Source organism: Sciurus vulgaris (assembly GCF_902686455.1).
Source record: "Sciurus vulgaris genome assembly, chromosome: 12".
In the NCBI taxonomy this organism is placed as follows: Eukaryota; Metazoa; Chordata; class Mammalia; order Rodentia; family Sciuridae; genus Sciurus; species Sciurus vulgaris.
The window spans coordinates 110,493,049-110,517,914 of NC_136473.1; the positions used below are offsets into that span (position 1 = coordinate 110,493,049).

The window sequence follows — 24,866 nt, forward strand, 5'->3', positions numbered from 1 at the left end:
AAAAAAGATAATGTGTTTTATATTCACCTGCATGTTTACTATAGTTTTGTGTAGATCTCTATTTTTGTCTGGCATTTTTCCCCTTCTTCCTGAAGAACTTCCTTTACCATTTCTTAAGGTATAACGCTGTTTGTGGTGAATACTCCCAGCTCTTGTCTGGAAAAGTCTCTATTTTTCCTTTGCTTTTGAGAATATTAGGTTGACAGGCATGCTGCCTTCTTGGTGTGACTGTCCTTATCTGCTCCTCTGTTGTGTAATATGTTTTTCTCCCCCAGCTGCTTTTAAGGTTTTTTGATTTTGGCTAATTTGATTATGATGTCTCTGTTGTACTTTTCTTTACATTTATTCTCAATGAGTTTTGTTGTTTTTATGTATTTCAATGAAGTTGGAAGAATTTTAGCAATTCTTGAAATATTTTCTGTTTGTCAACTTTTCTTTAAGGACTCTAATTATACATGTATTAGATAGCTCAATGTTGTCCCGCATATCTTTTTCTTTTTCATTTTCTTCATTTTTCTTTATTTCCTTGCTTTTTTGAATGGTTTCTGTTGACTGTTTTTAGCTTCATTTTTTGTTCACACTGTCTTATTCCGTTCACCCCCCTGGTGTGTTTTGGTTTTGTTTTGTTGTGATGACATTTGCAGTGGGGCACCTGTGTGGCTGACTTCACTTGTTGCCCTTCTCCTGAGGGCCATGCTCTATGATGCCTGTCATCCAGAAACTGAAAACTGTTTTGTATATTTTGTCTGGGTTCTGAAAGTTTAAGGTGGGGAAAATAAATCTGGTCCCTGTTATTCTTTGTTGCTATAATGTGTTATGGTTTTTAAAAGGTTCTTCAAAAAAACCATTTTGTTTTTATATGTTAATTTGTCATCACTGGGTTCAAGGAGAGAGAGAGAGAGAGAGACCTTTGGAAGGAAGATATACTAGAAGATAATTTCAAATAAGGAGAGTTTCAAGTAGCAGAGCAGTACATTAAAATGGCAGTAATGGCAGGAATGGAGATGAAGTATCTAAAAATATTTTTTGCAGGAAAAATGAACAAAATTTGGGAACAACTGGTACACATTATACAGGTGGGAAAGAAGCCAGAGGTGACTTTTAACTCTGAAGGATTAGTGGAATAGTGGCACAATTAAAAGACAGGGGGCAAAAATATTATTAAATTATATTGTCTTTTGTATTCTTTTCTATTACACCTCATAGGAGATGGTGACCGAATTGTATTCTGGCCCTTGCGTAGCAATGGAGATTCAACAGAATAATTCTACGAAGACATTTCGAGAATTCTGTGGACCCGCAGATCCTGTAAGTTGTAACTATTAATCTAGTTTGTGTATACATTCACTTAAAATTTAAACAGATTTGATATTTTTGGTTTATTCTTTTATAAGTAATATAAAAGTGAATATATACAAAATTTTTTACTCAATAGTATTTCAAATAACAACTTTATGTAATATTCCAAGAAAGATAATTTTTACTAGCTTTGTGACAATTTAGAATATACAGAAGCATTTATTCTGGCACTTTTTATTGTTTCCTTTTGCTAAATTGTCTAATTTTGCAAACTTTATAATAGAAATCAAGTCATTATCCTCTGACATAGGAAAGACATAAATAGAGCTCTAAATGTGAAAAATATCAATACGGTGACATCATATGAGATCCATAAGTAAATGTGAGCAATGGAGCTTGTCACTTGTCAGTGATCTCAGAGTACACATATAGAGATTTCTGAGACAGAGAAAAATACAGGTAAGGACCAAAATATTGATGTTCAGGCAAAATTGAAATACCAAAAGTGTTATATAGCAAAGGAGCCATTCCTGTGAACTGGAGGTAGTGAGACTTTGTTAGAGAAGAGAGATGTAAATCGGGATTTCAAAGACAAATTAGGGAACAAAGAAAATGCATACACAAAGAAAACTAATGCATGCACAAAGAAAGCAATGAAGAAATTTGCAAATTTTCTGTGCAGCAATGGGAAAATGAATACCTGAAGCACAAGGAAGTATATTTTCTTAAAAATAAGGTAGATAATGCTAGTAGGTACAAGTATGGAATGGGTAGCTTTAAAAGCCAGAATAGGAATATAGATTCTGTATAATTTGAATCCTATATGGGAGGAGATAGGAATTACTTGTACGTAGCTCAGTTTCGAGTATCCTGAATTATTCCTTTGATGTAACAGGAGACTAGATGGGAAGAGGTTAAAGACAGAGGCTCTAGAAAGGAGCAGGGTCTCCTTCATGTCTTCTCCAGGAAAAAGTAGATATGAATCCCATCTATTAGAAACATGTGGTAGTTATGCCTGATTCTACTGTGAGGGCTTTAGAGAAAACAGTGGTGATGCTGTTTACTAAGCACTAAACTTAAGACAGGAAGGGATACTTTTTATCTTGAAGAGAAAGCTACTCAGTTGTTGCCATTCTTCTCATTTTTAATTTATCTTTACTACAGAATGGGTATTCATTTTTAAGATAAAAAGTGTGAATGAACAGCTGATCAAACAAGTAGGAATAAATAAGAAATGAAAAATAGAACAAAAAAGGAGTGAGATATTTGTTCACTTTTTTCAGTCTTTCATTCGTTCAATAAATATTGTGGAACCTGTGCAGGTATTTGTAAATATAAAGATAGGAGCTTTAAGAGCTGACAGTCTACAAATGAGCAACCATTTTAGTGGCTAATTTTATGCACTATGTCATTTGCATTGTTTGCAGGTATTATAGGAACTTGAATTATATAGCACTTAGCTCAGCCTAAGAATGGGTAACAAGGGTCAGGGAGACTTCTTGAGGAGAATGACATCTGAGTTGAATTGTGAGGAGTGAGTGAAACGTAATTTGGTGTTGAAGATGGGAAATAGTAGAATTATAGTGTCACCTTTGGGCTATAGCAGCCTCTTTACTGTTGTTGGAGCTGAAGTACAGGCAGGGAATGACAGGGTGGCATCGTTCGGGAAGAGCTGGGGAATGAGCAGGTGTGCAGTTGTAGACTCTGAAGAGAAAAACATGCTGACTCTCTTACTTTCTAGATGTTTATTCGGTGAATATTTACTGATTGAATATCACATGCAGTGATGCTAGGTCCTATGGCTGGGGCAAAATAGAGATAACTTAAATGAGATGTTGTTCCTTATGGGTCATAACCTATGATAGCTTAATTTGGAAACTTGCAGGCCATGAATCTTGCTTCATTAAGCATGGTTAGAATTACTCTATTGTGGATTTTTGTTTTTGTTTTTTCATTTTTATTGCTTGTGAGCCTTCCATAGAATTATAGAAATTCAGATCCCCAGGGGTTTTAAAATTTTGAGCTAATTTAATATGTAAGATGTTAATATTGGTTATCTTTGATAATATGTTCATTCTATTTTTCATGTATTTTACAAATTTTCCTTAAAGTGCTTATTTTGCTTTTATAATAAGAGAAAATGATTTTTATTTTATGATAAACCTGAAAGTTAATTAACTTTTATTTATTTATTTTTATTAAAAATCATAAATTTACATAGGGCAATGTTCCTTGATTCATTCTGTTATTTTTTTCCCTTCCCCCCCACCCCTCCCACCCCTCTTTTCCCTCTATACAGTCATTCCTTCCTCCATTCTTACCACGTTCCTTATCCCTAACCCTAAACCTAACCCTAACCCTAACGCTAACCCCTCCTACCCCCCATTATATGTCCTCACTGCTTATCAGCGAGATCATTCGTCCTTTAGTTTTTTGAGATTGGCTTATCTTACTTAGCATGCTATCCTCCAATTTCATCCATTTGCCTGCAAATGCCATAATTTTATCATTCTTCATGGCGGATAATATTCCATTGTATACATATACCACAGTTTCTTTATCCATTCATCAACTGAAGGGCATCTAGGTTGGTTCCACAATCTGGCTATTGTGAATTGAGCAGCTATGAACATTGATGTGGCTGTATCTCTGTAGTATGCTGATTTTAAGTCCTTTGGGTATAGGCCAAGGAGTGGGATAGCTGGGTCAAATGGTGGTTCCATTCCAAGCTTTCTGAGGAATCTCCATACTGCTTTCCAGAGTGGCTGCACTAATTTGCAACCCACCAGCAACGTATGAGTGTAACTTTTTCCCCACATCCTCTCCAACACCTGTTGTTGCTCGTATTCTTGATAATCGCCATTCTAATTGGGGTGAGATGAAATCTTAGGGTAGTTTTGATTTGCATTTCTCTTATTACTAGAGATGTTGAACATTTTTTCATATATCTGTTGATTGCTTGTGCATCTTCTTCCGTGAAGTGTCTGTTCATTTCCTTAGCCCATTTGTTAATTGGATTATTTGTATTCTTGGTGTAGAGTTTTTTGAGTTCTTTATAGATTCTGGAAATTAGCGCTCTATCTGAAGTATGAGTGGCAAAGATATTCTCCCACTCTGTAGGCTCTCTCTTCACATTACTGATAGTTACCTTTGCTGAGAGAAAGCTTTTTAGTTTGAATCTATCCCAGTTGTTGATTCTTGCTTTTATTTCTTGGGCTATGGGAGTCCTGCTAAGGAAGTATGATCCTAAGCCAACACGTTGAAGGTTTGGATCTACTTTTTCTTCTACAAGATGCAGAGTCTCTGGTCTGATTCCGAGGTCCTTGATCCATTTTGAGTTGAGTTTTCTGCAGGGTGAGAGATAGGGGTTTAATTTCATTCTGTTGCATATGGATTTCCAGTTTTCCCAGCACCATTTGTTGAAGAGGCTTATCTTTTCTCCATTGCATATTTTTGGCCCCTTTGTCTAGTATGAGAAAATTGTATTTATTTGGGTTTGTGTCTGTGTCCTCTATTCTGTACCATTGATCTACCTGTCTATTTTGGTACCAATACCATGCTGTTTTTGTTACAATTGCATTGTAATAGAGTTGAAGATCTGGTATTGTGATACCCCCTGCTTCGCTCTTTCTACTGAGGATTGCTTTAGCTATTCTGGGTTTCATATTCTTCCAGATGAATTTTATGATTGCTTGCTCTATTTCTGTAAGGTACATCATTGGGATTTTAATTGGAATTGCATTGAATCTGTATAGCACTTTTGATAGTATGGCCATTTTGACAATATTAATTTTGCCTATCCAAGAACATGGGAGATCTTTCCATCTTCTAAGGTTTTCTTTCATTTCTTTCTTTAGTGTTCTGTAGTTCTCATTGTAGAGGTCTTTCACCTCTTTTGTGAGATTGATTCCCAAGTATTTTATTTTTTTCGACACTATTTTGAATGGGGTAGTTTTCCTAATTTCTCTTTCTGAAGATTCATCACTTATGTATAAAAATGCATTGGATTTATGAGCATTGATCTTGTAACCTGCTACTTTACTGAATTCACTTATGAGTTGTATGAGTTTTCTGGTGGAATTTCCAGGTTCCTCTAAATATATAATCATGTCATCAGCGAACAGGGATAGTTTGAGTTCTTCTTTTCCAATTCGTATCCCTTTAATTTCTTTGGTTTGTCTAATTGCTCTGACTAGAGTCTCAAGAACGATATTGAATAGAAGTGGTGAAAGAGGGCATCCCTGCCTTGTTCCAGTTTTTAGGGGGAATGCTTTCAGTTTTTCACCATTTAGAATGATATTGGCCATGGGCTTAGCGTAGGTGGCCTTTACAATGTTAAGGAATGTTCCCACTACCCCAATTTTTTCTAGTGTTTTGAGCATGAATGGATGCTATATTTTATCGAATGCTTTTTCTGCAGCTATTGAAATAATCATGTGATTCTTAACTTTTAGTCTGTTGATATGGTGAATGACATTTATTGATTTCCGGATGTTGAACCAACCTTGCATCCCTGGGATAAAACCCACTTGATCGTGGTGCACTATCTTTTTAATATATTTTTGTATGCAATTTGCTAAAATTTTGTTGAGAATTTTTGCATCAATGTTCATTAAGGATATTGGTTTGAAATTTTCTTTCCTCTATGTGTCTCTGTCTGGTTTAGGTATCAGTGTGATATTGGCTTCATAGAATGAGTTTGGGAGGGTTCCCTCCTCTTCTATTTTATGGAGAACTTTGAGAAGTACTGGAATGAGCTCTTCTTTAAAGGTTTTGTAGAACTCGGCTGAGAATCCATCTGGTCCCGAACTTTTCTTTGTTGGTAGGCTTTTGATGACTTCTTCAATTTCATTGTTTGAAATTGATTTATTTAAGTTGTGTATGTCCTCCTTGTTCAGTTTAGGTAATTCATATGTCTCTAGAAACTTGTTGATGTCTTCGAGATTTTCTGTTTTGTTGGAGTATAGATTTAATAGCTTCTAATTGTTTTGTATTTCACTTGTGTCTGTGGTGATATTTCCTTGTTCATTGCGAATTTTAGTAATTTGAGTTTTCTCCCTCTTTCTCTTTGTTAGTGTGGCTAAGGGTTTATCAGTTTTGTTTATTTTTTCAAAGAACCAACTATTTATTTTGTTAATTTTTCCGATTGTTTCTTTTGTTTCAATTTCATTGATTTTGGCTCTGATTTTTTAACTATTTCGTGTCTTCTACTACTTTTGGTGTTGGTCTGCTCTTCTTTTTCTAGGGCTTTGAGCCGTAGTGTTGTTTATTTGTTGATTTCTACTTCTTTTGTTGAATGCGCCCCATGAAATAAATCTTCCTCTAAGTACTGCTTTCATAGTGTCCCAGAGATTTTGATATGATGTGTCTTTGTTCTCGTTTACTTCTGAGAATTTTAAAATTTTTCTCCTGATGTCTTCTGTTATCCATTCATCATATAATGGTATATTATTTAATCTCCAAGTATTGGAGAAGTTTCTGTTTTTTATGCTTTGTGGCATAAAACATGGTCTATTGTAGAGAAGGATCCATGTGCTCCTGAGAAGAAAGTGTATTGGTTCTTTGTTGGATGTATATTGTATATAAGTCAGTTAAGTCTAAATTGTTGATTGTGTTATTGAGATCTGTGGATTCTTTATTCAATTTTTGTTTGGACGATCTATCCAGCGGTGAGAGAGGTGTGTTAAAATCGCCTAGTATTATTGTGTTGTGTTCTATTTGATTTCTGGAATTGACAAGGATTTGTTTGACGTACATGGATGAGCCAATGTTCAGGGCATAGATATTTATGATTGTTATGTCTTGCTGATTTATGCTTCCCTTAAGCAATATGTAATGTCCGTCTTTATCCCTTCTGACTAGTTTTGGCTTGACGTCCACATTATCTGAAATGAGGATGGATACTCCAGCTTTTTTGCTGTGTCCGTGTGCATGGTATATTTTTTCCCATCCTTTCACCTTTAGTCTGTGGGTATCTCTTTCTATGAGATGAGTCTCTTGCAGGCAGCATATTGTTGGATTTTTCTTTTTAATCCAACCTGCCAGTCTATGTCTTTTGATTGATGAGTTCAGGCCATTAACATTCAGGGTTATTATTATAATATGATTTGTATTCCCAGTCATTTGACTCATTTTTGTTTTTTGACATGATTTGGTTTCTCCTTTATTTGGCTATTCCTTTAGGCTAGTTCCTCCCATTGCTGATTTGCATCGTTGTTTTTCATCTCTTCCTCATGGGATATTTTGCTGAGAATGTTCTGTAATGCTGGCTTTCTTTTTGTAAATTCCTTTAGCTTTTGTTTATCATGGAAGGATCTTATTTCATCGTCAAATCTGAAAGTAAGTTTTGCTGGGCATAAGATTCTTGGTGGGCATCCGTTTTCTTTCAGGGCTTGGTAAGTGTTGTTCCAGGCCCTTCTAACTTTTAGGGTCTGGGTTGAAAAACCTGCTGATATCCGTATTGGTTTCCCCCTGAATGTAATTTGATTCTTTTCTCTCGCGGCCTTTAAAATTCTGTCTTTATTTTGTATGTTAGGTATTTTCATAATAATGTGCCTTGGTGTGGGTCTGTTGTAATTTTGTATATTTGGAGTCCTATAAGCCTCTTGTACTTGGATTTCCATTTCATTCTTCAGATTTGGGAAATTTTCTGATATTATTTCATTGAATAGATTGTTCATTCCTTTGGTTTATTTCTCTAAGCCTTCCTCAGTCCCAATAATTCTTAAATTTGGCCTTTTCATGATATATCCCATAATTCTTGTAGATTCTGTTCATGATTTCTTACCGTCTTTTCTGTTTGGTCAACTTTGTTTTCAAGATTAAATATTTTTTCTTCAATGTCTGAGGTTCTGTCTTCCAGGTGTTCTATTCTATTGGTTGTGCTTTCTATGGAGTTTTTAACTTGGTTTATTGTTTCCTTCATTTCAAGGATTTCTGTTTGTTTGTTTTTTTTCAGTATCTCTATCTCTCTTGCTTCCCATATTTGCTCTTTTAACTGTTGATTGGTGTGATCATTTAATGCCTGCATTTGCTCTTTCATCTCCTCGTTTGCTTCTCTGATTGTTTTAATTATGTACATTCTGAACTCCCTTTCTGACATGTCTTCTGCTGTGCTGTCATTGGGTTTTATTGATGTAGCATCTAGGTTTGTTTGGGACATTTTCTTCCCTTGTTTTCTCATATTGGTCAGATGTCAGTGGGACTCTGTGATATTGCAGGTTTCCTCTATTGGCTTATAGTGTCCCTGTAGATTTCCCGTGTATCACCTCCCAGCCTTCAGTAGCCTGAAGTCTTGGGGTAACTTGATAATGCAATGCTTCCGACGAAAGCTACCTCTAGCCCGCTAGTGATTCCAGGGAGAGAGACCTGGAGAGGTCTCTGGCTTCCCTGCCCTGGTCCCAGAGGCTGCTTGCGGGTTGGAGGTCTCCGCTGGCTTGGGGACTTGTGGCTGGCTCTGTGTAGAAAGGCTCTCACTGGCCGGTCTGCTCTGAGAAGCTAGCCTAGAAAGGCGCTTCCCGCCGGAGGGAGCTGGGCTGCTTGGAGAAGTCCCTGGCTGCCCTGTCCTGGTCTCTGAAGCAACCTGCAGGCGGGCCGGAGCTCGCTGCGGTGGCTCAGGGACTTGGAGTTGGTTCTGTGCAGAAAGGCTCTCACTGGGGGGCCTGCTCCGAGAAGCTGGAGAATCTGGCCCTGTGGGAGGAGCCCACTGCCAGAGTGCTCAGGGCTGCCTGGGGGAGGCTCTAGCTGCCCTGCCCTACTCTAATAAGCTTCCCGAATCTGGGCCTGCCGCCTAGGCTGAGCTTCACCGGGTGGGGGAGACTCACCCCGTGCTTCTATTTTAGTCTGAGTCTCTCAATGCCTCCCCTTTTTGAATCCTGGGTTCTGGAGCAAGTGGAAATGCAGTCATCCTCTAGTCTGCCATCTTGGATCGCCCCATGAAAAGAGCCTCGTTAATTAACTTTTAAATGCAGAGGCATATATCTGTTAGAATTGCTTCTCCCTTTGACTCTCAGGATCCTGAATTACATACTGTTTCTAAATGCAGATTAGTCTGTCAGGCAGGACCACATGCCTTTGATGGTGTTCCCAGGTCAAAAGAAGCACAATGGTAATAGTTACAAACCATGCTTCCAGGACGGTGAGATGTTCCTTTCTCTTTGACCTCAGACTTCTTTGTTTTATCTGGTTCTCGCCTCTTTCTTCTCCCTTTTCCCCCTCACTTCTCCAATAAATAGGAATTGAATGCTTACTACATGCTAGTTCTTATGCCAGATGCTACTAGGTTTATATGAATGATAAATGTGGACTATATTTGTTGGAAAAACTTATGTCTAACTCTAGCAGAAGCCAGAATTGATAATTAACAAGAACTCACTTTAAACTTGCATGTGTGCCAACCTATTATGTAGTATTCTTCTTAAAATAATTTAGAAATCCATTTCTTCATTGCCTGCAATTCTCATATCCAAAGAAAGACCCTGTTACAATATATGTAAATATAATTATTGCTTGGAAGACTGCCAGGTACATAATGGTCATGTGATTAATACTGGATGAATTAGTAAATGGACTATTTTTATGTATACCTAATATCTGGTACTCACTGATTGCTTGAATATATGTTACTTTCCAAAATGAATCTTTTTTCTTTATTCTTTTCTAAGATTTAGACCTATTTCATAAGTGAATTCAGTCTAACAGAAACCAGTAGATCTCTTGTAATAGTACATGTTACAGACATTGACCTCATTGCATCATTGATGTCTATGCTATTGGCAGTTTTTTCTTCTTTGTGGTCTTACAAACAATGAGTTTATGAACAAAATTTCTTCTGGCCTCTCTAGAAGCAGTATCCAAATAGAGTGGTTCACAAGACAACTCATTAGGGAAGCAGTGGGATGGGAGATAATTGACCATAATTTTCTATTTTACTGCCCCAAAATAAGAGATTTTTAATAAAATATAATGTATGGATAGGAGTACATTTATATCTATTAAAATATATACATATTTTACTAATAGAGATATTTGAAAACATTTGGAAGCCAATAGAAAAAATATCACATATTTCTTTACAACTAGAGATGTATTCACTCTTCACACTATCACATGCAGAAAATAAATCCACCTGGGCAGAAAATTCATTCCAGATTTATCTCTTGAAAAGATTTTGATTGCACCTGCTGAAGAATTTTCCTGTTGAGTAAGTTTAGCAGTTTTCATGCTGAGCCATTAGGAGACTGAGAGTCGTCGAAGAAGTAGTAAATTGTGTGGAAAATTTGTGCAGATTACATTTGCTCTTGGACTGGTGGGTCTTGTTAAGCCAAAATAATTTAACATACTGTATTGGTCAGTTTTGTGCTACTATAATGAAGTACCTGAGGCAATTAACTTATAAAGTATTTATTTAGCTCACAGTTCTGGAGGTTCCAGTCCAAGATCTGTGGCCCCTGTTGAGCTTACTGGATGGCAGTGGTAGGGAGTGGGTGTCACAGCATATAGTTCAAATCGAAAGCCAGGAAGCAGAGAGAGACAGGATGGGCCAGGATTCCTCAGTTCCCTTTGAGGGTACCACTCCAGTGACTGAAAGACCTCCTACTAGGCCTCAGCTCTTAAAGGTCCACAGTACTCTTCCTATTCATATCATAGCACATGATCATGCTTTGTTTCATGAAAAATGTGTTCCTAAAGCTTATTATGATTATGTAAATCACATCATATTATGACATTTGCAGGCAAATGGATGAAATTGGAGAATATCATGCTAAGTGAGATAAGCCAATCTCAAAAAGCCAAAGGACGAATGATATCGCTAATAAGTGGAGGTTGACACATAATGGGGGGGAGGGAAGGGTTAGAGTTAGGGTTAGGGAGGGGGGCAAGTATGGAGGAAGGAACTACTGTATAGAGGGTAAAGAGGGGTGGGAGGGGTGGGGGAAGGGAAAAAAATAACAGAATGAATCAAACAACATTGCTCTATGTAAATTTAGGATTACACAAATGGTATGCCTTGACTCCATGTACAAACAGAGAAACAACATGTATCCCATTTGTTTACAATAAAAAAAAAAAAAAAAATGTAAAGGATCTTATTGAAGGGAATCTGAATATTTTTGTAAAATGAATATCTACCTTCATCTGCTCTCATACTTTGAAAACCTTTACCCTATTCCAAGATTGAACTGAGTCAAATATTTTCATGTACAAAAGGTGGCTCTACACATTTTGATAAAATTTTCCATTCATTTGATTTTCAAAGTGGTATTTTATCTCTTACTTAGTAGACTTTGAAAATTTTTTTAAAATGTAGAAGTGGTACAGTGTTTTAGAATGTCAGTTTTTCTTATCAGCATATAGGAGATTATACAAACTCAGAAGAGAAATGTTTGAGAACTGATGTCTGTTGTTTTGTTATCTGTTAACCTCTTGGTTATATTCTTTATTCACTGAAGATTTTGAAACCCTGATCATATTCTTTCTTATCATCCCAGTTTTTCCCATCAACTTGGGCAAAATAGGATTCCTTCTGTCATTGATTTGTAATCATTCTGCCTCTCACTTTTCTTGTATAGCCATGCTCTTGTTGATGAATGTACAGAGATAGTTACCTCTGCAGACTGAACCCTACAATGGTGGTATCTGTCTCGATTCCCAGCTCTCTGGGTTTCCTGACCCCGTGCACCATGCACCTGTGACTCAGCTAAGAACTCCAGGTTTTGGAGTCCAGGTCCTTCCCGTACTGACAGTACTCCCACTTTGTGACTTCTCTGTGCTCCACCTAGACACCACTGCTTTCTCTCTATCCCCTCTTTATACTTGACACTCTTTTTACTGTGTCCTTTGGCACACCCTGACATCTAACCTTGGATCAGTTCAGCCATCTACCTACCACATTCCTGTGTACGGACTGGGAGTGTCTACTGATCAAACTTACCTGCTACTTCAATTCTCATCGATACAAGTTATCTCCAATCACAACTGAGCCAGGACTGCCATCTTTAAGCCTTTATTTTAAAAAATTCTTCTATTTTTCTCTTTCTACTAATTCTATTTTAATAGAATTTTTTGTTTTTTGAGGAACTTTCATACTGATTTCCATAGTAATTGTACTAATTTACAGTCCCACTAACAGTGTAAAAGTGTTCCTTTTTCTCTACATCTTCTCCAGCATTTATTTTTTGTTTTCTTGATGACTGCCATTCTCAGTGTAATTTTGATTTGTATTTCCCTACTTGCTAATGATGTTGGACATTTTTTCATATATTTGTTGGACATTTTTATTCTTTTGAGAAGTGTCTGTTAATTGGGTTATGTTTTTATTTTTTTAAAGATCCCTATCTCTATAATGGCAGTTCCAGTTTTTATCCCCACTGGAGTTATCATTTCTTCATACCCTAGCCAACACTTATTATCTCTTATCTTTTTATAATAACCATCTTAACAGCTGGGAGATGATATCTCATTGTGGTTTCAATTTGCATTTCCCTGATAATTAGTGATGTTGAGAATATTTTTATGTACTTGTTTTTAAAAGAGATTATTTGAGCTATTTGCTATTGTATTATATATGTTCCTTAGCTATTTCAGATCTTTAACCTTCCTCAGATACGTGGTTTGCAACTATTTTCTCTCTATAGTTTGCTTTGTGTTTTGTGAATTATGTTCCTTTGCTGTAAAGAAGGATCAATTTTCATTTTGATGTAGTCCCAATTGTTTGTTTTTGGTACTTTGGCCTGTGATTTTTGTTTTATGTCCAGAAAAATCATTGTGAAGACACATGTCAAGGAGTTTTTTTTTTTCTGTTTTCTTTATGGTTTCAGGTTTTATGTTTAAATCAATTTTATGAAAATTGAAATTTAATTACTGGGGAGCATTTTCCTGGGAAGGCAGAAGATGTAATTCAGATTCACATGTCAGTTTAAACTGCAATTTCACATATTCTTTTTCTGTAATATGTGGAGTATTCAACTAAATTAAATGAAACCATTTTTTCTCTTTTTGATTGTTCTAGCTATTAAGTAACATAGCTGGAATTCTGATCACAGAACTTCTTCCTCTTCCCCTCTTTCTTTTTTCTTTAAGATTTTTAAATAATTGGGAAAGGTTGTCACTTTATCGCAACAGGCAGTTCTTGTCTTGCTTTTTGAGTATACTATTTTCTAATGGAAGACACATATATTTAGACACTAAGAATATTTTCTAGAGCATCTGAAATTACCATAGGAGTATCTAAACAAGCTCAGAATACAGTCTTCTCTAGATGAGTACCAAATATTCCAGTTCCCAGGGCCACCAGAGTCTCTGATACTGAATTGTTTTGTTATTTGTTGTTTGCTATCACCCCACTTAGGAACCAAGTATTCAAACACTGTCCAGTTGACCCATGCATTTCTGTAGCTTCTCTTTTTTTTTTTTGCGGTACTGGGGATCGAACTCAGAGCCTTGTGTTTGCGAGGCAAGCACTCTACCAACTGAGCTATATCCCCAGCCCCCCATGCATTTCTGGAACGGAGACTTTAGTGTCTTAAGTGACCAACAATAAACAACACCAACAATACTTTTTATGCACAGGGATGACTTCTAGTATAATGAAGAATATTAAAAAGACTCATTTGTGATTAAAACTTCCAAAGACTCTCAGTGGCATTAGACATAGGGTAATCTAGAAATAAGTTTCACTATAAGGGATTTTTGCCTTTGCCTCCATTTTTTTGGGTTGGGATTTATTTTATTTCATTAAACTAAAATTATTAAATCCATTGTGGGTATGGGGTCCTCAGGAGTGATAATAATAGACTTTGGCTTTGTCCACATAAATTTTTTTAGTCTAATGAGGAATATGATCATTAAACAAATGATTACAAAATATGCCTATATTATAACAAATGTTAAATACTTTAAAGAAGTAGGATAATTGTATAAGAGCTTATAACAGAGGTTCTAGCTTAATTGAGATGAAGAGATTCCTGGGAGATTCTCATTTATTCTGAATCCTGAGGATAGAGAACACATATATGGAGGCCCTAAATCTTGGAAGAACTTAGTACATTCTAGGAATTCAAAATGAAGTCCAGTTTGGCTCTAGCTGGAAGTGTAAAGAGGAGGTAACCTACAGTGCAGTTGAAGAGATCATTAAAGCTGGGGTATGAAAGCCATGTTAACTGGTTTGTATTTTGTTCAGTGCAATGGAAATGCCATGGAAAAGTTTAAATTGGGGAGTGATATGATCAAATTGTATTTTAGTAGAGCGCTATAACTGTGTGAAAAATTGACTGGAAGAGAATAAAGTAATACTGACTAATGATGGGACCCTGGGCTTAGATGGTGACAGGGGAACTTTCAACATGTATTTTGTAAATAGAGCTGGCAGAAGTTGATAATTGGGATGTGGTCATGAGAACTAGGTACTGTATCTACTGTAGACGAAGAAATTCCTGATAGAAATGATTGCTATATTTTCAAATAGATATAGAAATTGATTAAAACACCAAAGACTGTTTAACTTTAATCATTGCTTAAATGTTTTTCCTGACCTACTGATTTAAAATTTAGGTACATATAAATAATGTTATCTCTCTTAGGAAAGAGAAATGGAAATATGCATTCCATCTTGATTTTAGACTCTAAATTAGCTACCTATCAGCTTTTAGTAAATTTGGAATCCCTTGGTCTTTGAAGAGTTCTTGAGTGTGTCTATTTTGTTTTGTTGTTGTTCTTTTTTATTTTTTGGTACCAGGGATTGAACCCAGGAGTGCTTAACCACTAAATCACATTCTTATCCCTCCCCTCTTTTCATTTTGAGACAGGGCCTCACTAAGTTACTGAGGCTGGCCTCCAATTGATCCTCCAGTTTCAGCCTCCTCTGAGTCACTGGGATCATAGATGTTTACCACCACATCCAGCTTTGTTTTGTTCTTAAAGAAAGTAATGACTTGGCAATAATAAGCTTTTACTCAACTCCTTCAATGTTAATTTTGTAGGTTTTTTTAAACACTTTAGTTATTTTCAAAAATGCCATATTCCATTCTGCTGTAACCAGCAGATGTTACTTTCTTGTAAGTTCTACTTTGGAGATTCAGAAGTGGGTGGAATTAGTTAATTAGAATCCAAAAACAGATGGACTATTAAAACATGTTTTTGAAAACCTTACTGGATTGAAATTCAACTACTCTATTTTTCAAACCAATAATTCTGTGAATGTCTTTTTGTTACTTTACTATCTCCTATAAATGTGATAGAGGCATTTACAGGTTACATTTAGAAACTATCTAGGATTACTCTGAGTTTGGATCATTAAGCCTTCCTATTAAAGAATGTAATTGGCTGCTAGGAAATGTGACAGTTTGCTAAGGTGTAACACTTAATACTGCAAAGAGTGCAAATGAAATGTTAATTTAGTCATTAATACCACAGTCTCTCTAGTTACAGAGTCACAGAAATGGTTAGGATGAAATTGACTTTCCTTTTCTTCAATCAGATTTCACCTTTGTTGTTGTTAAAGTATAACAGTGTATGTAGACTTGCACTGAGAAAGTGGCCTTTGTCATCCTTTCTTACTGTTTATTACCCTTAGAAATGTATCTCAAGGTTTCTAAAAAGTTCCTTACGTGTTGCAGAGGTAAAGTGCACAATAGACTAGGTCCAAAGCATTTCTTTTCATGTTTCCGATTTATTCATTCTTTTAACCAACCAGCCCTCCTGCCCACCCACCAAGCATTAACCAACCAACTAACCATTTACTGACCTTCAGAGTGCCTGGTATTCTTAGGTACTAGCAATGAAAAGATTTCCCTGAGCCAGACGAATTTATGTCCTAGAAGGAAAGACTTGTTTAGTCCTTAATTATAATAAAGTCTTATAATTGCTGTGATATATATGTGCATTAAAAGGAGAAAAAAGAGGATCAAATAAGACTGAGAAATTCTGGGTCAATGCAGTTATGCATGATTCTTTGCTGCAGGAATCTGGAGCATTTTTAATGCTGAGACATGCATTGTAAATCTCCACAAAGGTCCTCTGGTATGAGCTGTTTTCCAGTTTTCTTGCCAAATGTTAAAGATGACAACCAGGATAAGAGAAAATTCCTAACCATAATTTTCACTAAGCTGCCTGCAGAGACCTTGAGGAGAACATAAGAACATGGAAGCCCAGCTTTTACTTTTTAGGGAAAAGAGAAAGATAAGCAGGGCTACATAAATCTATACTCCAACATTGTATCTTCTTTCTTCAGCATCTTTGTGTCCATACCCTCGCTGCCCTTGCTGTGGATATTCCACTGATGCTGGGGTTTCTCTGCTTTTATAGCTTGGATTTCTCATCAGTGTTAGAAAGTAACTCTTCATCCTATTGTTGGAACTTACTCATCCTGGTGCACTAAGATTCATAAATACTTGAGGTTTAAGGCCTATTCTCTATAAATTAAAAAGGATTGTCTACAGTTAAAGGAATTTAGAAAAATAATGTGTTTTTTTCTTTTCCTTCTCCCTTCTGCTGCTGCTAATGGAGGTCCAGTCAATTTTGAATTGCTTTCCCTTTAAGGAAATTCTGAGACTTATCCTAGAGCAGATGTTCTTATCCTGGTATCTGTAGATTGTTAAGGTTTGGAGAATAGAACTGAGGGGTCTGTGAACTTGGGTGAAAAAAAGATCATGTATTTGTTTTTCCTAAAATTAACAGAAAATCAGAATTCCTATGAAATAAGCAGCAAACTGTTATAGTAGCCATACCTATACTTTGCAACCAGTGGAGATTGTAAACATTTTCTTATTGCATCAGAGTGTTATAGATATCTTTAAAATGTCTCATTCATGGCTATTTTTAAATTATAGGAGTCATTAGATCAGCTACTAGACCTTATTAAACAACTCTTGATTTAATTTCCTTTGCAGATCTATGTATTTTAAGCCTTTAAAAACATTGCCCTGAGTAAGGTTCAAGGCTTCATCAGACTGATCCTTGGGACCAGACAAAGTTAAGAACCTTGTCCTGAACAAAGACAACTGGAGGTCAACTAAGGATCCCTGTAGTCAGAAGATGTCCTAGTAGTCCAAGGCAGTTCTTTTCCCTTTAGTCCTTTCTTAGCATCTCTCCTACCATCTCTGTTCCAAACCTCTGAGAAATCCCTCCTAAGAATTGGAGGGCATTCTTCTTGATCATTCTTCTAACATTTGCTCCAGTATTTTGTAGGAACCGGTTACATACTAAGTACTGCTCTAGAGCAGGACAAGCAGTAAGCCTTGCCCTCATGGAGTAACATTCTACTAGAGGGAAATAGACCACAAATGAAATAAAGAAGTAAAATAAGCAGGCATGTGCCGTGGGGAAGGCAAACCTGGAGAGGCAAATCAAGTGTTCCAGGAAGGGGAGAGATTATGGTTTTAAATAGGATGGGTATCGAAGGCTGCCCTGAAAGGTCACACCGACAGATGTGAAGGTGAGGATGAGAGTTGCTCAGCAGTCCAGGTAGAGGGAGCAGCAGGTGCCACAGCTGGAGTGCACCAGGTCGTTGCTGGAGTGCAGTGGGTTTGGGCAGAGCAGCTGAAAGAAGGAAGACCAGGTAGAGCCTCCTAAGCTACTGGAGGACTTCAGGTCTTACTCTGAATGAGATGGAGATCCTAGTGGGGTTCAGCAGAGGACTAACATGATCCACACAGTTGAACAGTCTCTGGCTTCTCTGGAGAAAATGGAGCAGGTCCAGAGCAGCAGCAGATAAGTAATGAGTGCCAGCGTTGAACTAGCTCTTTGGTATTTGGTGGGCACGATGGGAAGACTGAATGAGTTTGGGGGAACTCGCTGCCCCTTGCATCTTGATTTCAGGAGAGAAGTTGAGTAAACCAGGAATCACTCGATGTTCCCTGTGGACATGGAACCTTACTCTTTGCATGCATGTATGTGTTGGTGCTGAAGCTAAAATCACATGAGGTTAGGAGAGACTATTGACACTGATTCTTTCGGTAAGAAGTGGGGAATTAATAACTGAATGAAAGAACTAAAAATGTGCTTATAATAATTATTGTTTTTAAAGTGAACTGCATTGTTGTTTGTCTAGTTACTCTAAAGAACAATAACATGCACACCATTATGCTAGATTAATTTTTAGTGTGATAGTAAATAGTAAATTTATTTTCATAGGTTTTCTACTTTGGTCATATAATCTTATAGTTAATCAGAAAACTAGATGGCAAATGCTTTGTGAGATCCTGGCCATCCTTGTTTTGTGAACTTTAAGAAGGAAAAGAAATTTCCAATGGAATTACATCATCTATAAAGGTAGCAAACTTGTTCAAGGAACTCATGTATCAAATATAAGAACTTTGATAAGTATAGAGTTCAAAATTGAATAAATTGAGATCTAACAATAGTCAAGGCATTGTAGATATTGCTGGCAATCTGTAAGAAAGAAAAGAGAAGTTCACAGATTATGGTAAAATAAACCAGGGTGAGATGCATGCTCCTTAAAGGGCGGCACAGAGTGTGAGTAGGATTTTCAAAGAAAGGAGTGCCTACATTTCTTTGAAGTAAGTACAAAGGCTTCACAGAGAATGTGACCTTTGAAGGAGGTGAAAACACCAGAATAAAAGACATGCTTAATTTAATCTCCCCTCTTCACCAGTATTCTATAAGCAGTTCTAAATGATTTGCTGTTTCTGACTACTCTGCTGAAAATCAGAAAGCTCTTCCTGGAGAAGAGTCATTGTCTCTGAATGAATGATCCTCTTTGTATAACCCACTCAGGTCTTTCACCAGAGCTGTACACCTCCTTGTCCTGTCCATTCAGTGTTGCTTATCACATTATATCATAACCATGGCTCTGTACCTGCACCTGCCCACACCCAGATGTGAGCCTCCTGGGGCATGGGATTCAGGTGTGCTTGGCACACAGTTGACGTTAATTATATATTTGCTGACTGAAATAAAAAGTGGCTAGTGAATAAGCAAATGAAGTAACGACTAATGAACTAATTCATGAGTCCTGTATCAGTACAACTGTGCCCAGCACATCACCATTTACCTCCCTTTATTTTACAAGACCTTTAGAGTTAGATCAAAGTCCTCAGTTTTATTATTTGTGCTAAGTTGCCATCAAACCAAGTGATGGGTGCTACACCTTCCAACTCTAAAGTTCTGATTTTGCTGAATAAAATAAAGCTTTTAGTATTTTTGATGAATTAGACCTTTTCCTTTTCCTTTTATATTGGCTTTGAGGAATAATTCACAGTTTCAAAAGTTGTAGCCATGGGAAATGTGGTCCATGAGTTATTTCTTATAGATGATAGGAACTGCAAAGTATAGAGAGGTGTTCTGAGACCCTGGGTTCTTCACCCAGCTGAGTCCAAGCTGCACCTCCACAATTCAGTAGTTTTTCTCCTGGCCAAAACTTAATTTTTTTGTGAAATTGTAATAATGATATATATTCTGTGAGATGTTGTCATAAAGAATAAGTGAGATAATGTAAACTCCCTAGAATGAAGTGAACACTTAATAAATATTAGCTAACATTATTCTCCTCACTGGTATAATAGAGGTTATTAAGTTTACAGTTTGACGCTGGCCAAGTTCCAAGGGTGCAGTAGCATTATCTGTAAGAACTAAAGAACAGATATAATGTTGACACATTTAGCTTTAAGTGCTTGTAAGTATAACTATTTTTGTCACATTTGATGTAGTCCAGAGTCAGTGAGAGAAAGTCTTTCAGCTTTATAATTACCTAGGAAGACTCTCTTGTGAATTAACTAGTTCAGAGTGGGTTTTGAAAAAGGGAAATAAGAAAATCTGTGTGTGAACTTTGCAAAATCACACAAGATATAAATGTGTGATTTTTAAGTTTTATTGAGGTGTAGTTCACATATGAGTATAATTCAACCACTTATTAAAAACATCCAACTCAATGGTTTGTATAATATCCACACATTATATAACCATCACAGTTTTAGAGTATTTTCATCACCTCAAAACCAAATCCCATACCTTCAGTTATCATCTTCTTATTGCCACCCTGTCTTCAGCTCTTGGCAACCACTAATCTACTTTCTTTATCTACAGATTCCACTCTTCTGGACATTTCATATAAATTGAATCATAATATGTCATCTTTTATAAATGACTTCTTTCATGTAGCATAATTTTCAAGGTTTATCTATGTTTTAGCATATATATGATATTAAATTCCTTTTATGGCCAAATATTAGTCCATTGTATAGATACTCCATATTTTGTTTTCTCAAATGATGGACATTAGAATTGATTTCACCTTTTTTATATCATGAGTGATGCTGCTGTAAACATTGTGTACAATCTTTTGTGGAACAAGTATTTTCAGTTCTCTTGGGTGTATTCTTTGAAGTGATATTCCCAGGTCATATGGTAACTCTTGTGACTGTCTGAAGAACTTCCAGACTGTGTTACAAAGTAGTTATACCATTTTGCCATTAGCAGTGTTTGAGGGTTCTAGTGTCTCTATATCCTCACAAGTATTTGTTATTATCTATCTTTTCACTTTTAGCCATCCCAAATGAGTCTGAAGAGATACTATGGTTTTGATTTGCATTTCCTTATAGAATAATGATGTCAAGCATCTTGTGCTTACTGTCCATTTATATGAATTTATGTATCTTCCTTGGAGAATTATCTATTAAATTCCTTTGCCCAGATTTTAATTGGGACATTTGTCTTTTTTACTGCTGACTCATAAGAATTCTAAATACTCTAAGTACAAGCCTTATCAATTACATAACTTGGAAATACTTTTCCCATTCTGTGAGTTTTCTTTTTACTTTCTTGATGGTGTCCTTTGAAGCACACATGTTCTTAGTTCTTAATTTATCTATTTGTTGTTGCTGTTTGTGCTTTTAATGTCATATTCTATAGAAATATCACATCCATAGGAATCCTTTGCCAAATCTAAGATCATGAACCTTTTACAGGTATGTTGTTTTCTAGTTTCTGTTTTTACTTTTAGTTCTTTGATGCATTTGAATTAATTGTTGTATATGGCATAAGGGAAGGACTAAACATCATTCTTTAATGTATAGCTATCCATATGCTAAACAATGTCCTAAAATCATTTGTCGAAAAATGTTTTCTTTTCCCCATTGAATTGGCTTGGTACCCTTGTAGAAAATTAGTTGAAACAGATATATAGGTCAATATTGGACTCTTAGTTCTGTACCATTGATCTATATGTCTGTCCCTTTGCCAGATATTCATTTGACTTTAGGCATTTTATCACTTTTGTCTTTCTTTGAAAAGTTGATACCCAAGAAGATATTATTTTTCTTTTTAGTTTTTAAGTAATATATAATTTTTTAGTTAGGGTAAATCTAATTAGATCCCAGAAATACTGATTCATCTAGAATTACATACTTAAATATGTATTTAATATGTATTATGCTATTATATAAACCTGAATATTAATCCTAGTTTTATTTGATAAACAAAATATTTTTCCAAAATTCTTTTTTGACTTATAAAACAATTAAATATACAGCACCTCATTTGACCCTAGCAATAATTTGGTGAGATACAGGTAACATTATCTACTGATCTTACTGTTACCCACGTTATCTGTGGGGAAGCTGAAGCCTGAAAGCATGCAGGAACCTGTTCAGGTCACTTGCTCAGCTTACAGCAAATCTGCACACAGCTCCTCACAAATAAGTGAGGTAGGCTCTGTGGAGAGTAAGGAAGTATGGGAGCTGAGGAGAGGGAAACCTGGCTGAAAGCTGGCAGTGAGCATGCTCTTAGAGCACTGCTGCCCACAGTCAGAGCTGTGGTGTAGTGTGAACAAATGCTCTTCTCTGACAGCAAGAGAGGTTAAGCATCCAGAAGGGCTGCAGCTGCAGCCTGGTGAGTCAGAGGCTCTGGGTTCGATCCCCCACACTGATGGGAAGAGTCATGGAGATGGCCTGTTGTTGTGTGGAGACAGAAGGAAGATGTTCTTAAATCTTCTTGAGATGATTAGAAATTACCACTTGTGAACACAAAGGAGTCTGGCACTTTCCAAGCCTCTCCATAGGAGAAACACACAGACACCAGTGCCAGGCTTGAGTCAGGATTAGACTCATGTTGGCATGAGCAGGATGGAGCCACGCTGTTGTTAGGAAGACATCTTATTTACGTCTCCATGGGACACTCCTGCCACCTATTAGGCCAAGGAGAGGGACTTTGGGCCCTTAAATGTGACCATGCAGACCTGTGCCACCCTTTCACCTCATGTGTTGTTTTTTGGTTACTGACACTAGGTAACAAAACAACCATTACTTCAAATATAATGGAAACTTCAACTCACAGTACATGTAATTTAGGAATTGCCTATTCATATTATGAAAGAAGTCTGTTGTTTCCAAAAAAAATTCCTTTCAGAAGTACTTTAAAAATAAGTTTTCCTGCATTTTAAATAAAACCTAACTTTAACACATTTAATGTAAAAAGTGAAATACATATGTTGGGGAAAAGCCTACCCTGGTTCACAGAAAATTGTACCTCTCAGAATAAACCAGTGTGATCTCTTGAGGTTCCTCACTTCATGATCTTTGAAAGTTTTGGTACCTGAACACCATGCTGTTTTCAAATAACCATAACTAAGTTATGGTTAGTTTCTCTCAGCCCAGTGACCCCCACACAGGTCGATAGGTGGGGTCTATTTTATATACTAGGTTTATAAAATTTATAAAACCATAGAGTGTAAACTTAGGCAGGAGAGGGTTGGGTGTACTGTAATCCCTTTTTATTAATTTCCATGTACTGTCTTTCCTGTAAGAGACTACTAGCTGCCCCAGACTTGTGTCAACTTTTGCCTTCCTTCAAGTTCCTGTGCCCTTAATTGTCTCTGTCTTTCATCTGGAAGTTGGCCTACACTCCTTTTATAGTTACCTTTTATGTGTGTTCCACACCTCCTGGTCAAGCAACTAATTATACTTGAGTTGTATCTTTTTGGTTTCTCCAATATCAGAAAAATGCTCGGACACAGTGTTTCTCAAACTTGCATGTGCATCAGAAACACCTTGGGGTCTTGTTGAACTAAAGGTTGTGATTCCCTTGAACTGGTGGGACCTGAAATTCTGCATTTGTGACAAACTCTCAGGTGATATGAGGAAGTTGGTCCACAGACTACATTTTGAGTGACAAGTCTCTGGTTGCCTTTTAGCAAATGTCTGATGGTGATACTGTTTGTTGGAAAACTGACAAAAGATTTAAATTTTGTTAAGTGCTTCATTTTTCTGCAATATGCAAACACTACTAAGAAGTAAAGTTTAATTCAGTCTGTATGAATGATTGAAGGTGTTGGATGTCTCTTTTTTTCCCCTGTTTTTTTTTTTCTTTTTTTTTTTGGTCTAATCAATAGTAATGGACTTCAGCTTATCCTTTTAATAAATGCCAAGCTAGATGAGATTATATTTAAATAACTTCTGTTTCTGACTTCATTAGATTTAGACTTGAAAGCAAACACCTTCAGCACACACACATTTCCAGAAGCCTGAGTTATCCAGTCTTCTTTTAACTTTTGCTTTTGTTCAGGACATCTAGCTGTGAGGAGCAGCAACTTTCCCACTAAATTTCCATGTGCATGAATGTCACATTTCAGAGTCCAGACCTAGGTAGTTGCTCCTTCACTGCAGTTTCACTTTCAACAGTTTCATTACCCATGGTTAGCAGTGGTCCAAAAATTTAAATGGAAAATTCTATAAATAAAATAGGCAGTTGTGGAGCAAGCTGGTGGGTGAGCCAGGCTGCCTATATCACGGAGGTAGGCAGCGGTCAGCTATCCTGCCCAGCCAGCAGGCCAAGGACAGACTTCATAACTGAGCGACCCTGACCCCTGCACCTAGGTCAGGGCCATCTCTGGTCCTGTCGCAGTCATCACAGTCGCAGAGTGAGCTGACGGGCAAGTCGAGCTGCTTACATCGTGAAGGTAGCAGGCGGGCACCCAATCCGCCTGCTTTGTGGAGCTGAGCAGTGGGTAGCCAACCCGCCCAACCACCAGGCCAGAGACAGATGCCATCACTGAACAACCCCACCCGACCATCACACTGAGGTTTGTTGCCATCAAGGAGTTAGCCAGAGGCTTCTTTGTAGGCTGGTGCAAGCATTTTGAATTACTCCTGAGGGCATGGCCGTCATCATTGGAAGGGCAACTCCCTTCCTGAGACACCTTCAGGAGGATAGAGGACCTTTGACAAGACCCAGGAGCCAAGAAGAGGAGGTATTGAGAGACTTGGGACCGACTCAGAACCACCAGGGAATATACCCCACCTGAAGGCCACCACCCCTAGAAGGCCAGCTTCCTAGTGGAGCACCGCATTATCAAGTTCTGCCAAGACTTCAGGCTACTGAAGGCTAAGAGTGAGTTATTGGAAATATACAGAGAAAATATTAGTCAATAGAGGAAATCTGCAATATCCCAGAGTTTCACTATTAGAGGGGTAGATACCTGAACAATATGAGAAAACAAGGGAAGAAAATGTCCCAAACAAACCTAGATGGTATAGCAATAATATCCAATGACAGCATGCAGAAGAAATGTCAGAAAGGGAGTTCAGAATGTACATAATCAAAATGATCAGGGAAGC

The 24,866-nt window shown here is 37.0% G+C and overlaps 1 protein-coding gene across 5 annotated transcripts in view; it reads left to right on the forward strand.

Annotated features, from left to right (window-relative positions):
• The window catches only part of NME7 (NME/NM23 family member 7), a 201,046-nt gene that overhangs the window by 102,368 nt on the left and 73,812 nt on the right, over positions 1 to 24,866 (forward strand). For all 5 annotated transcript variants that reach the window (XM_079106075.1, XM_079106072.1, XM_079106073.1 and 2 more), the window contains exon 10: positions 1,207 to 1,308. In XM_079106075.1, the coding sequence (XP_078962201.1) occupies positions 1,207 to 1,308 (102 nt within the window). The remainder of the gene's footprint in view (positions 1 to 1,206; positions 1,309 to 24,866) is intronic.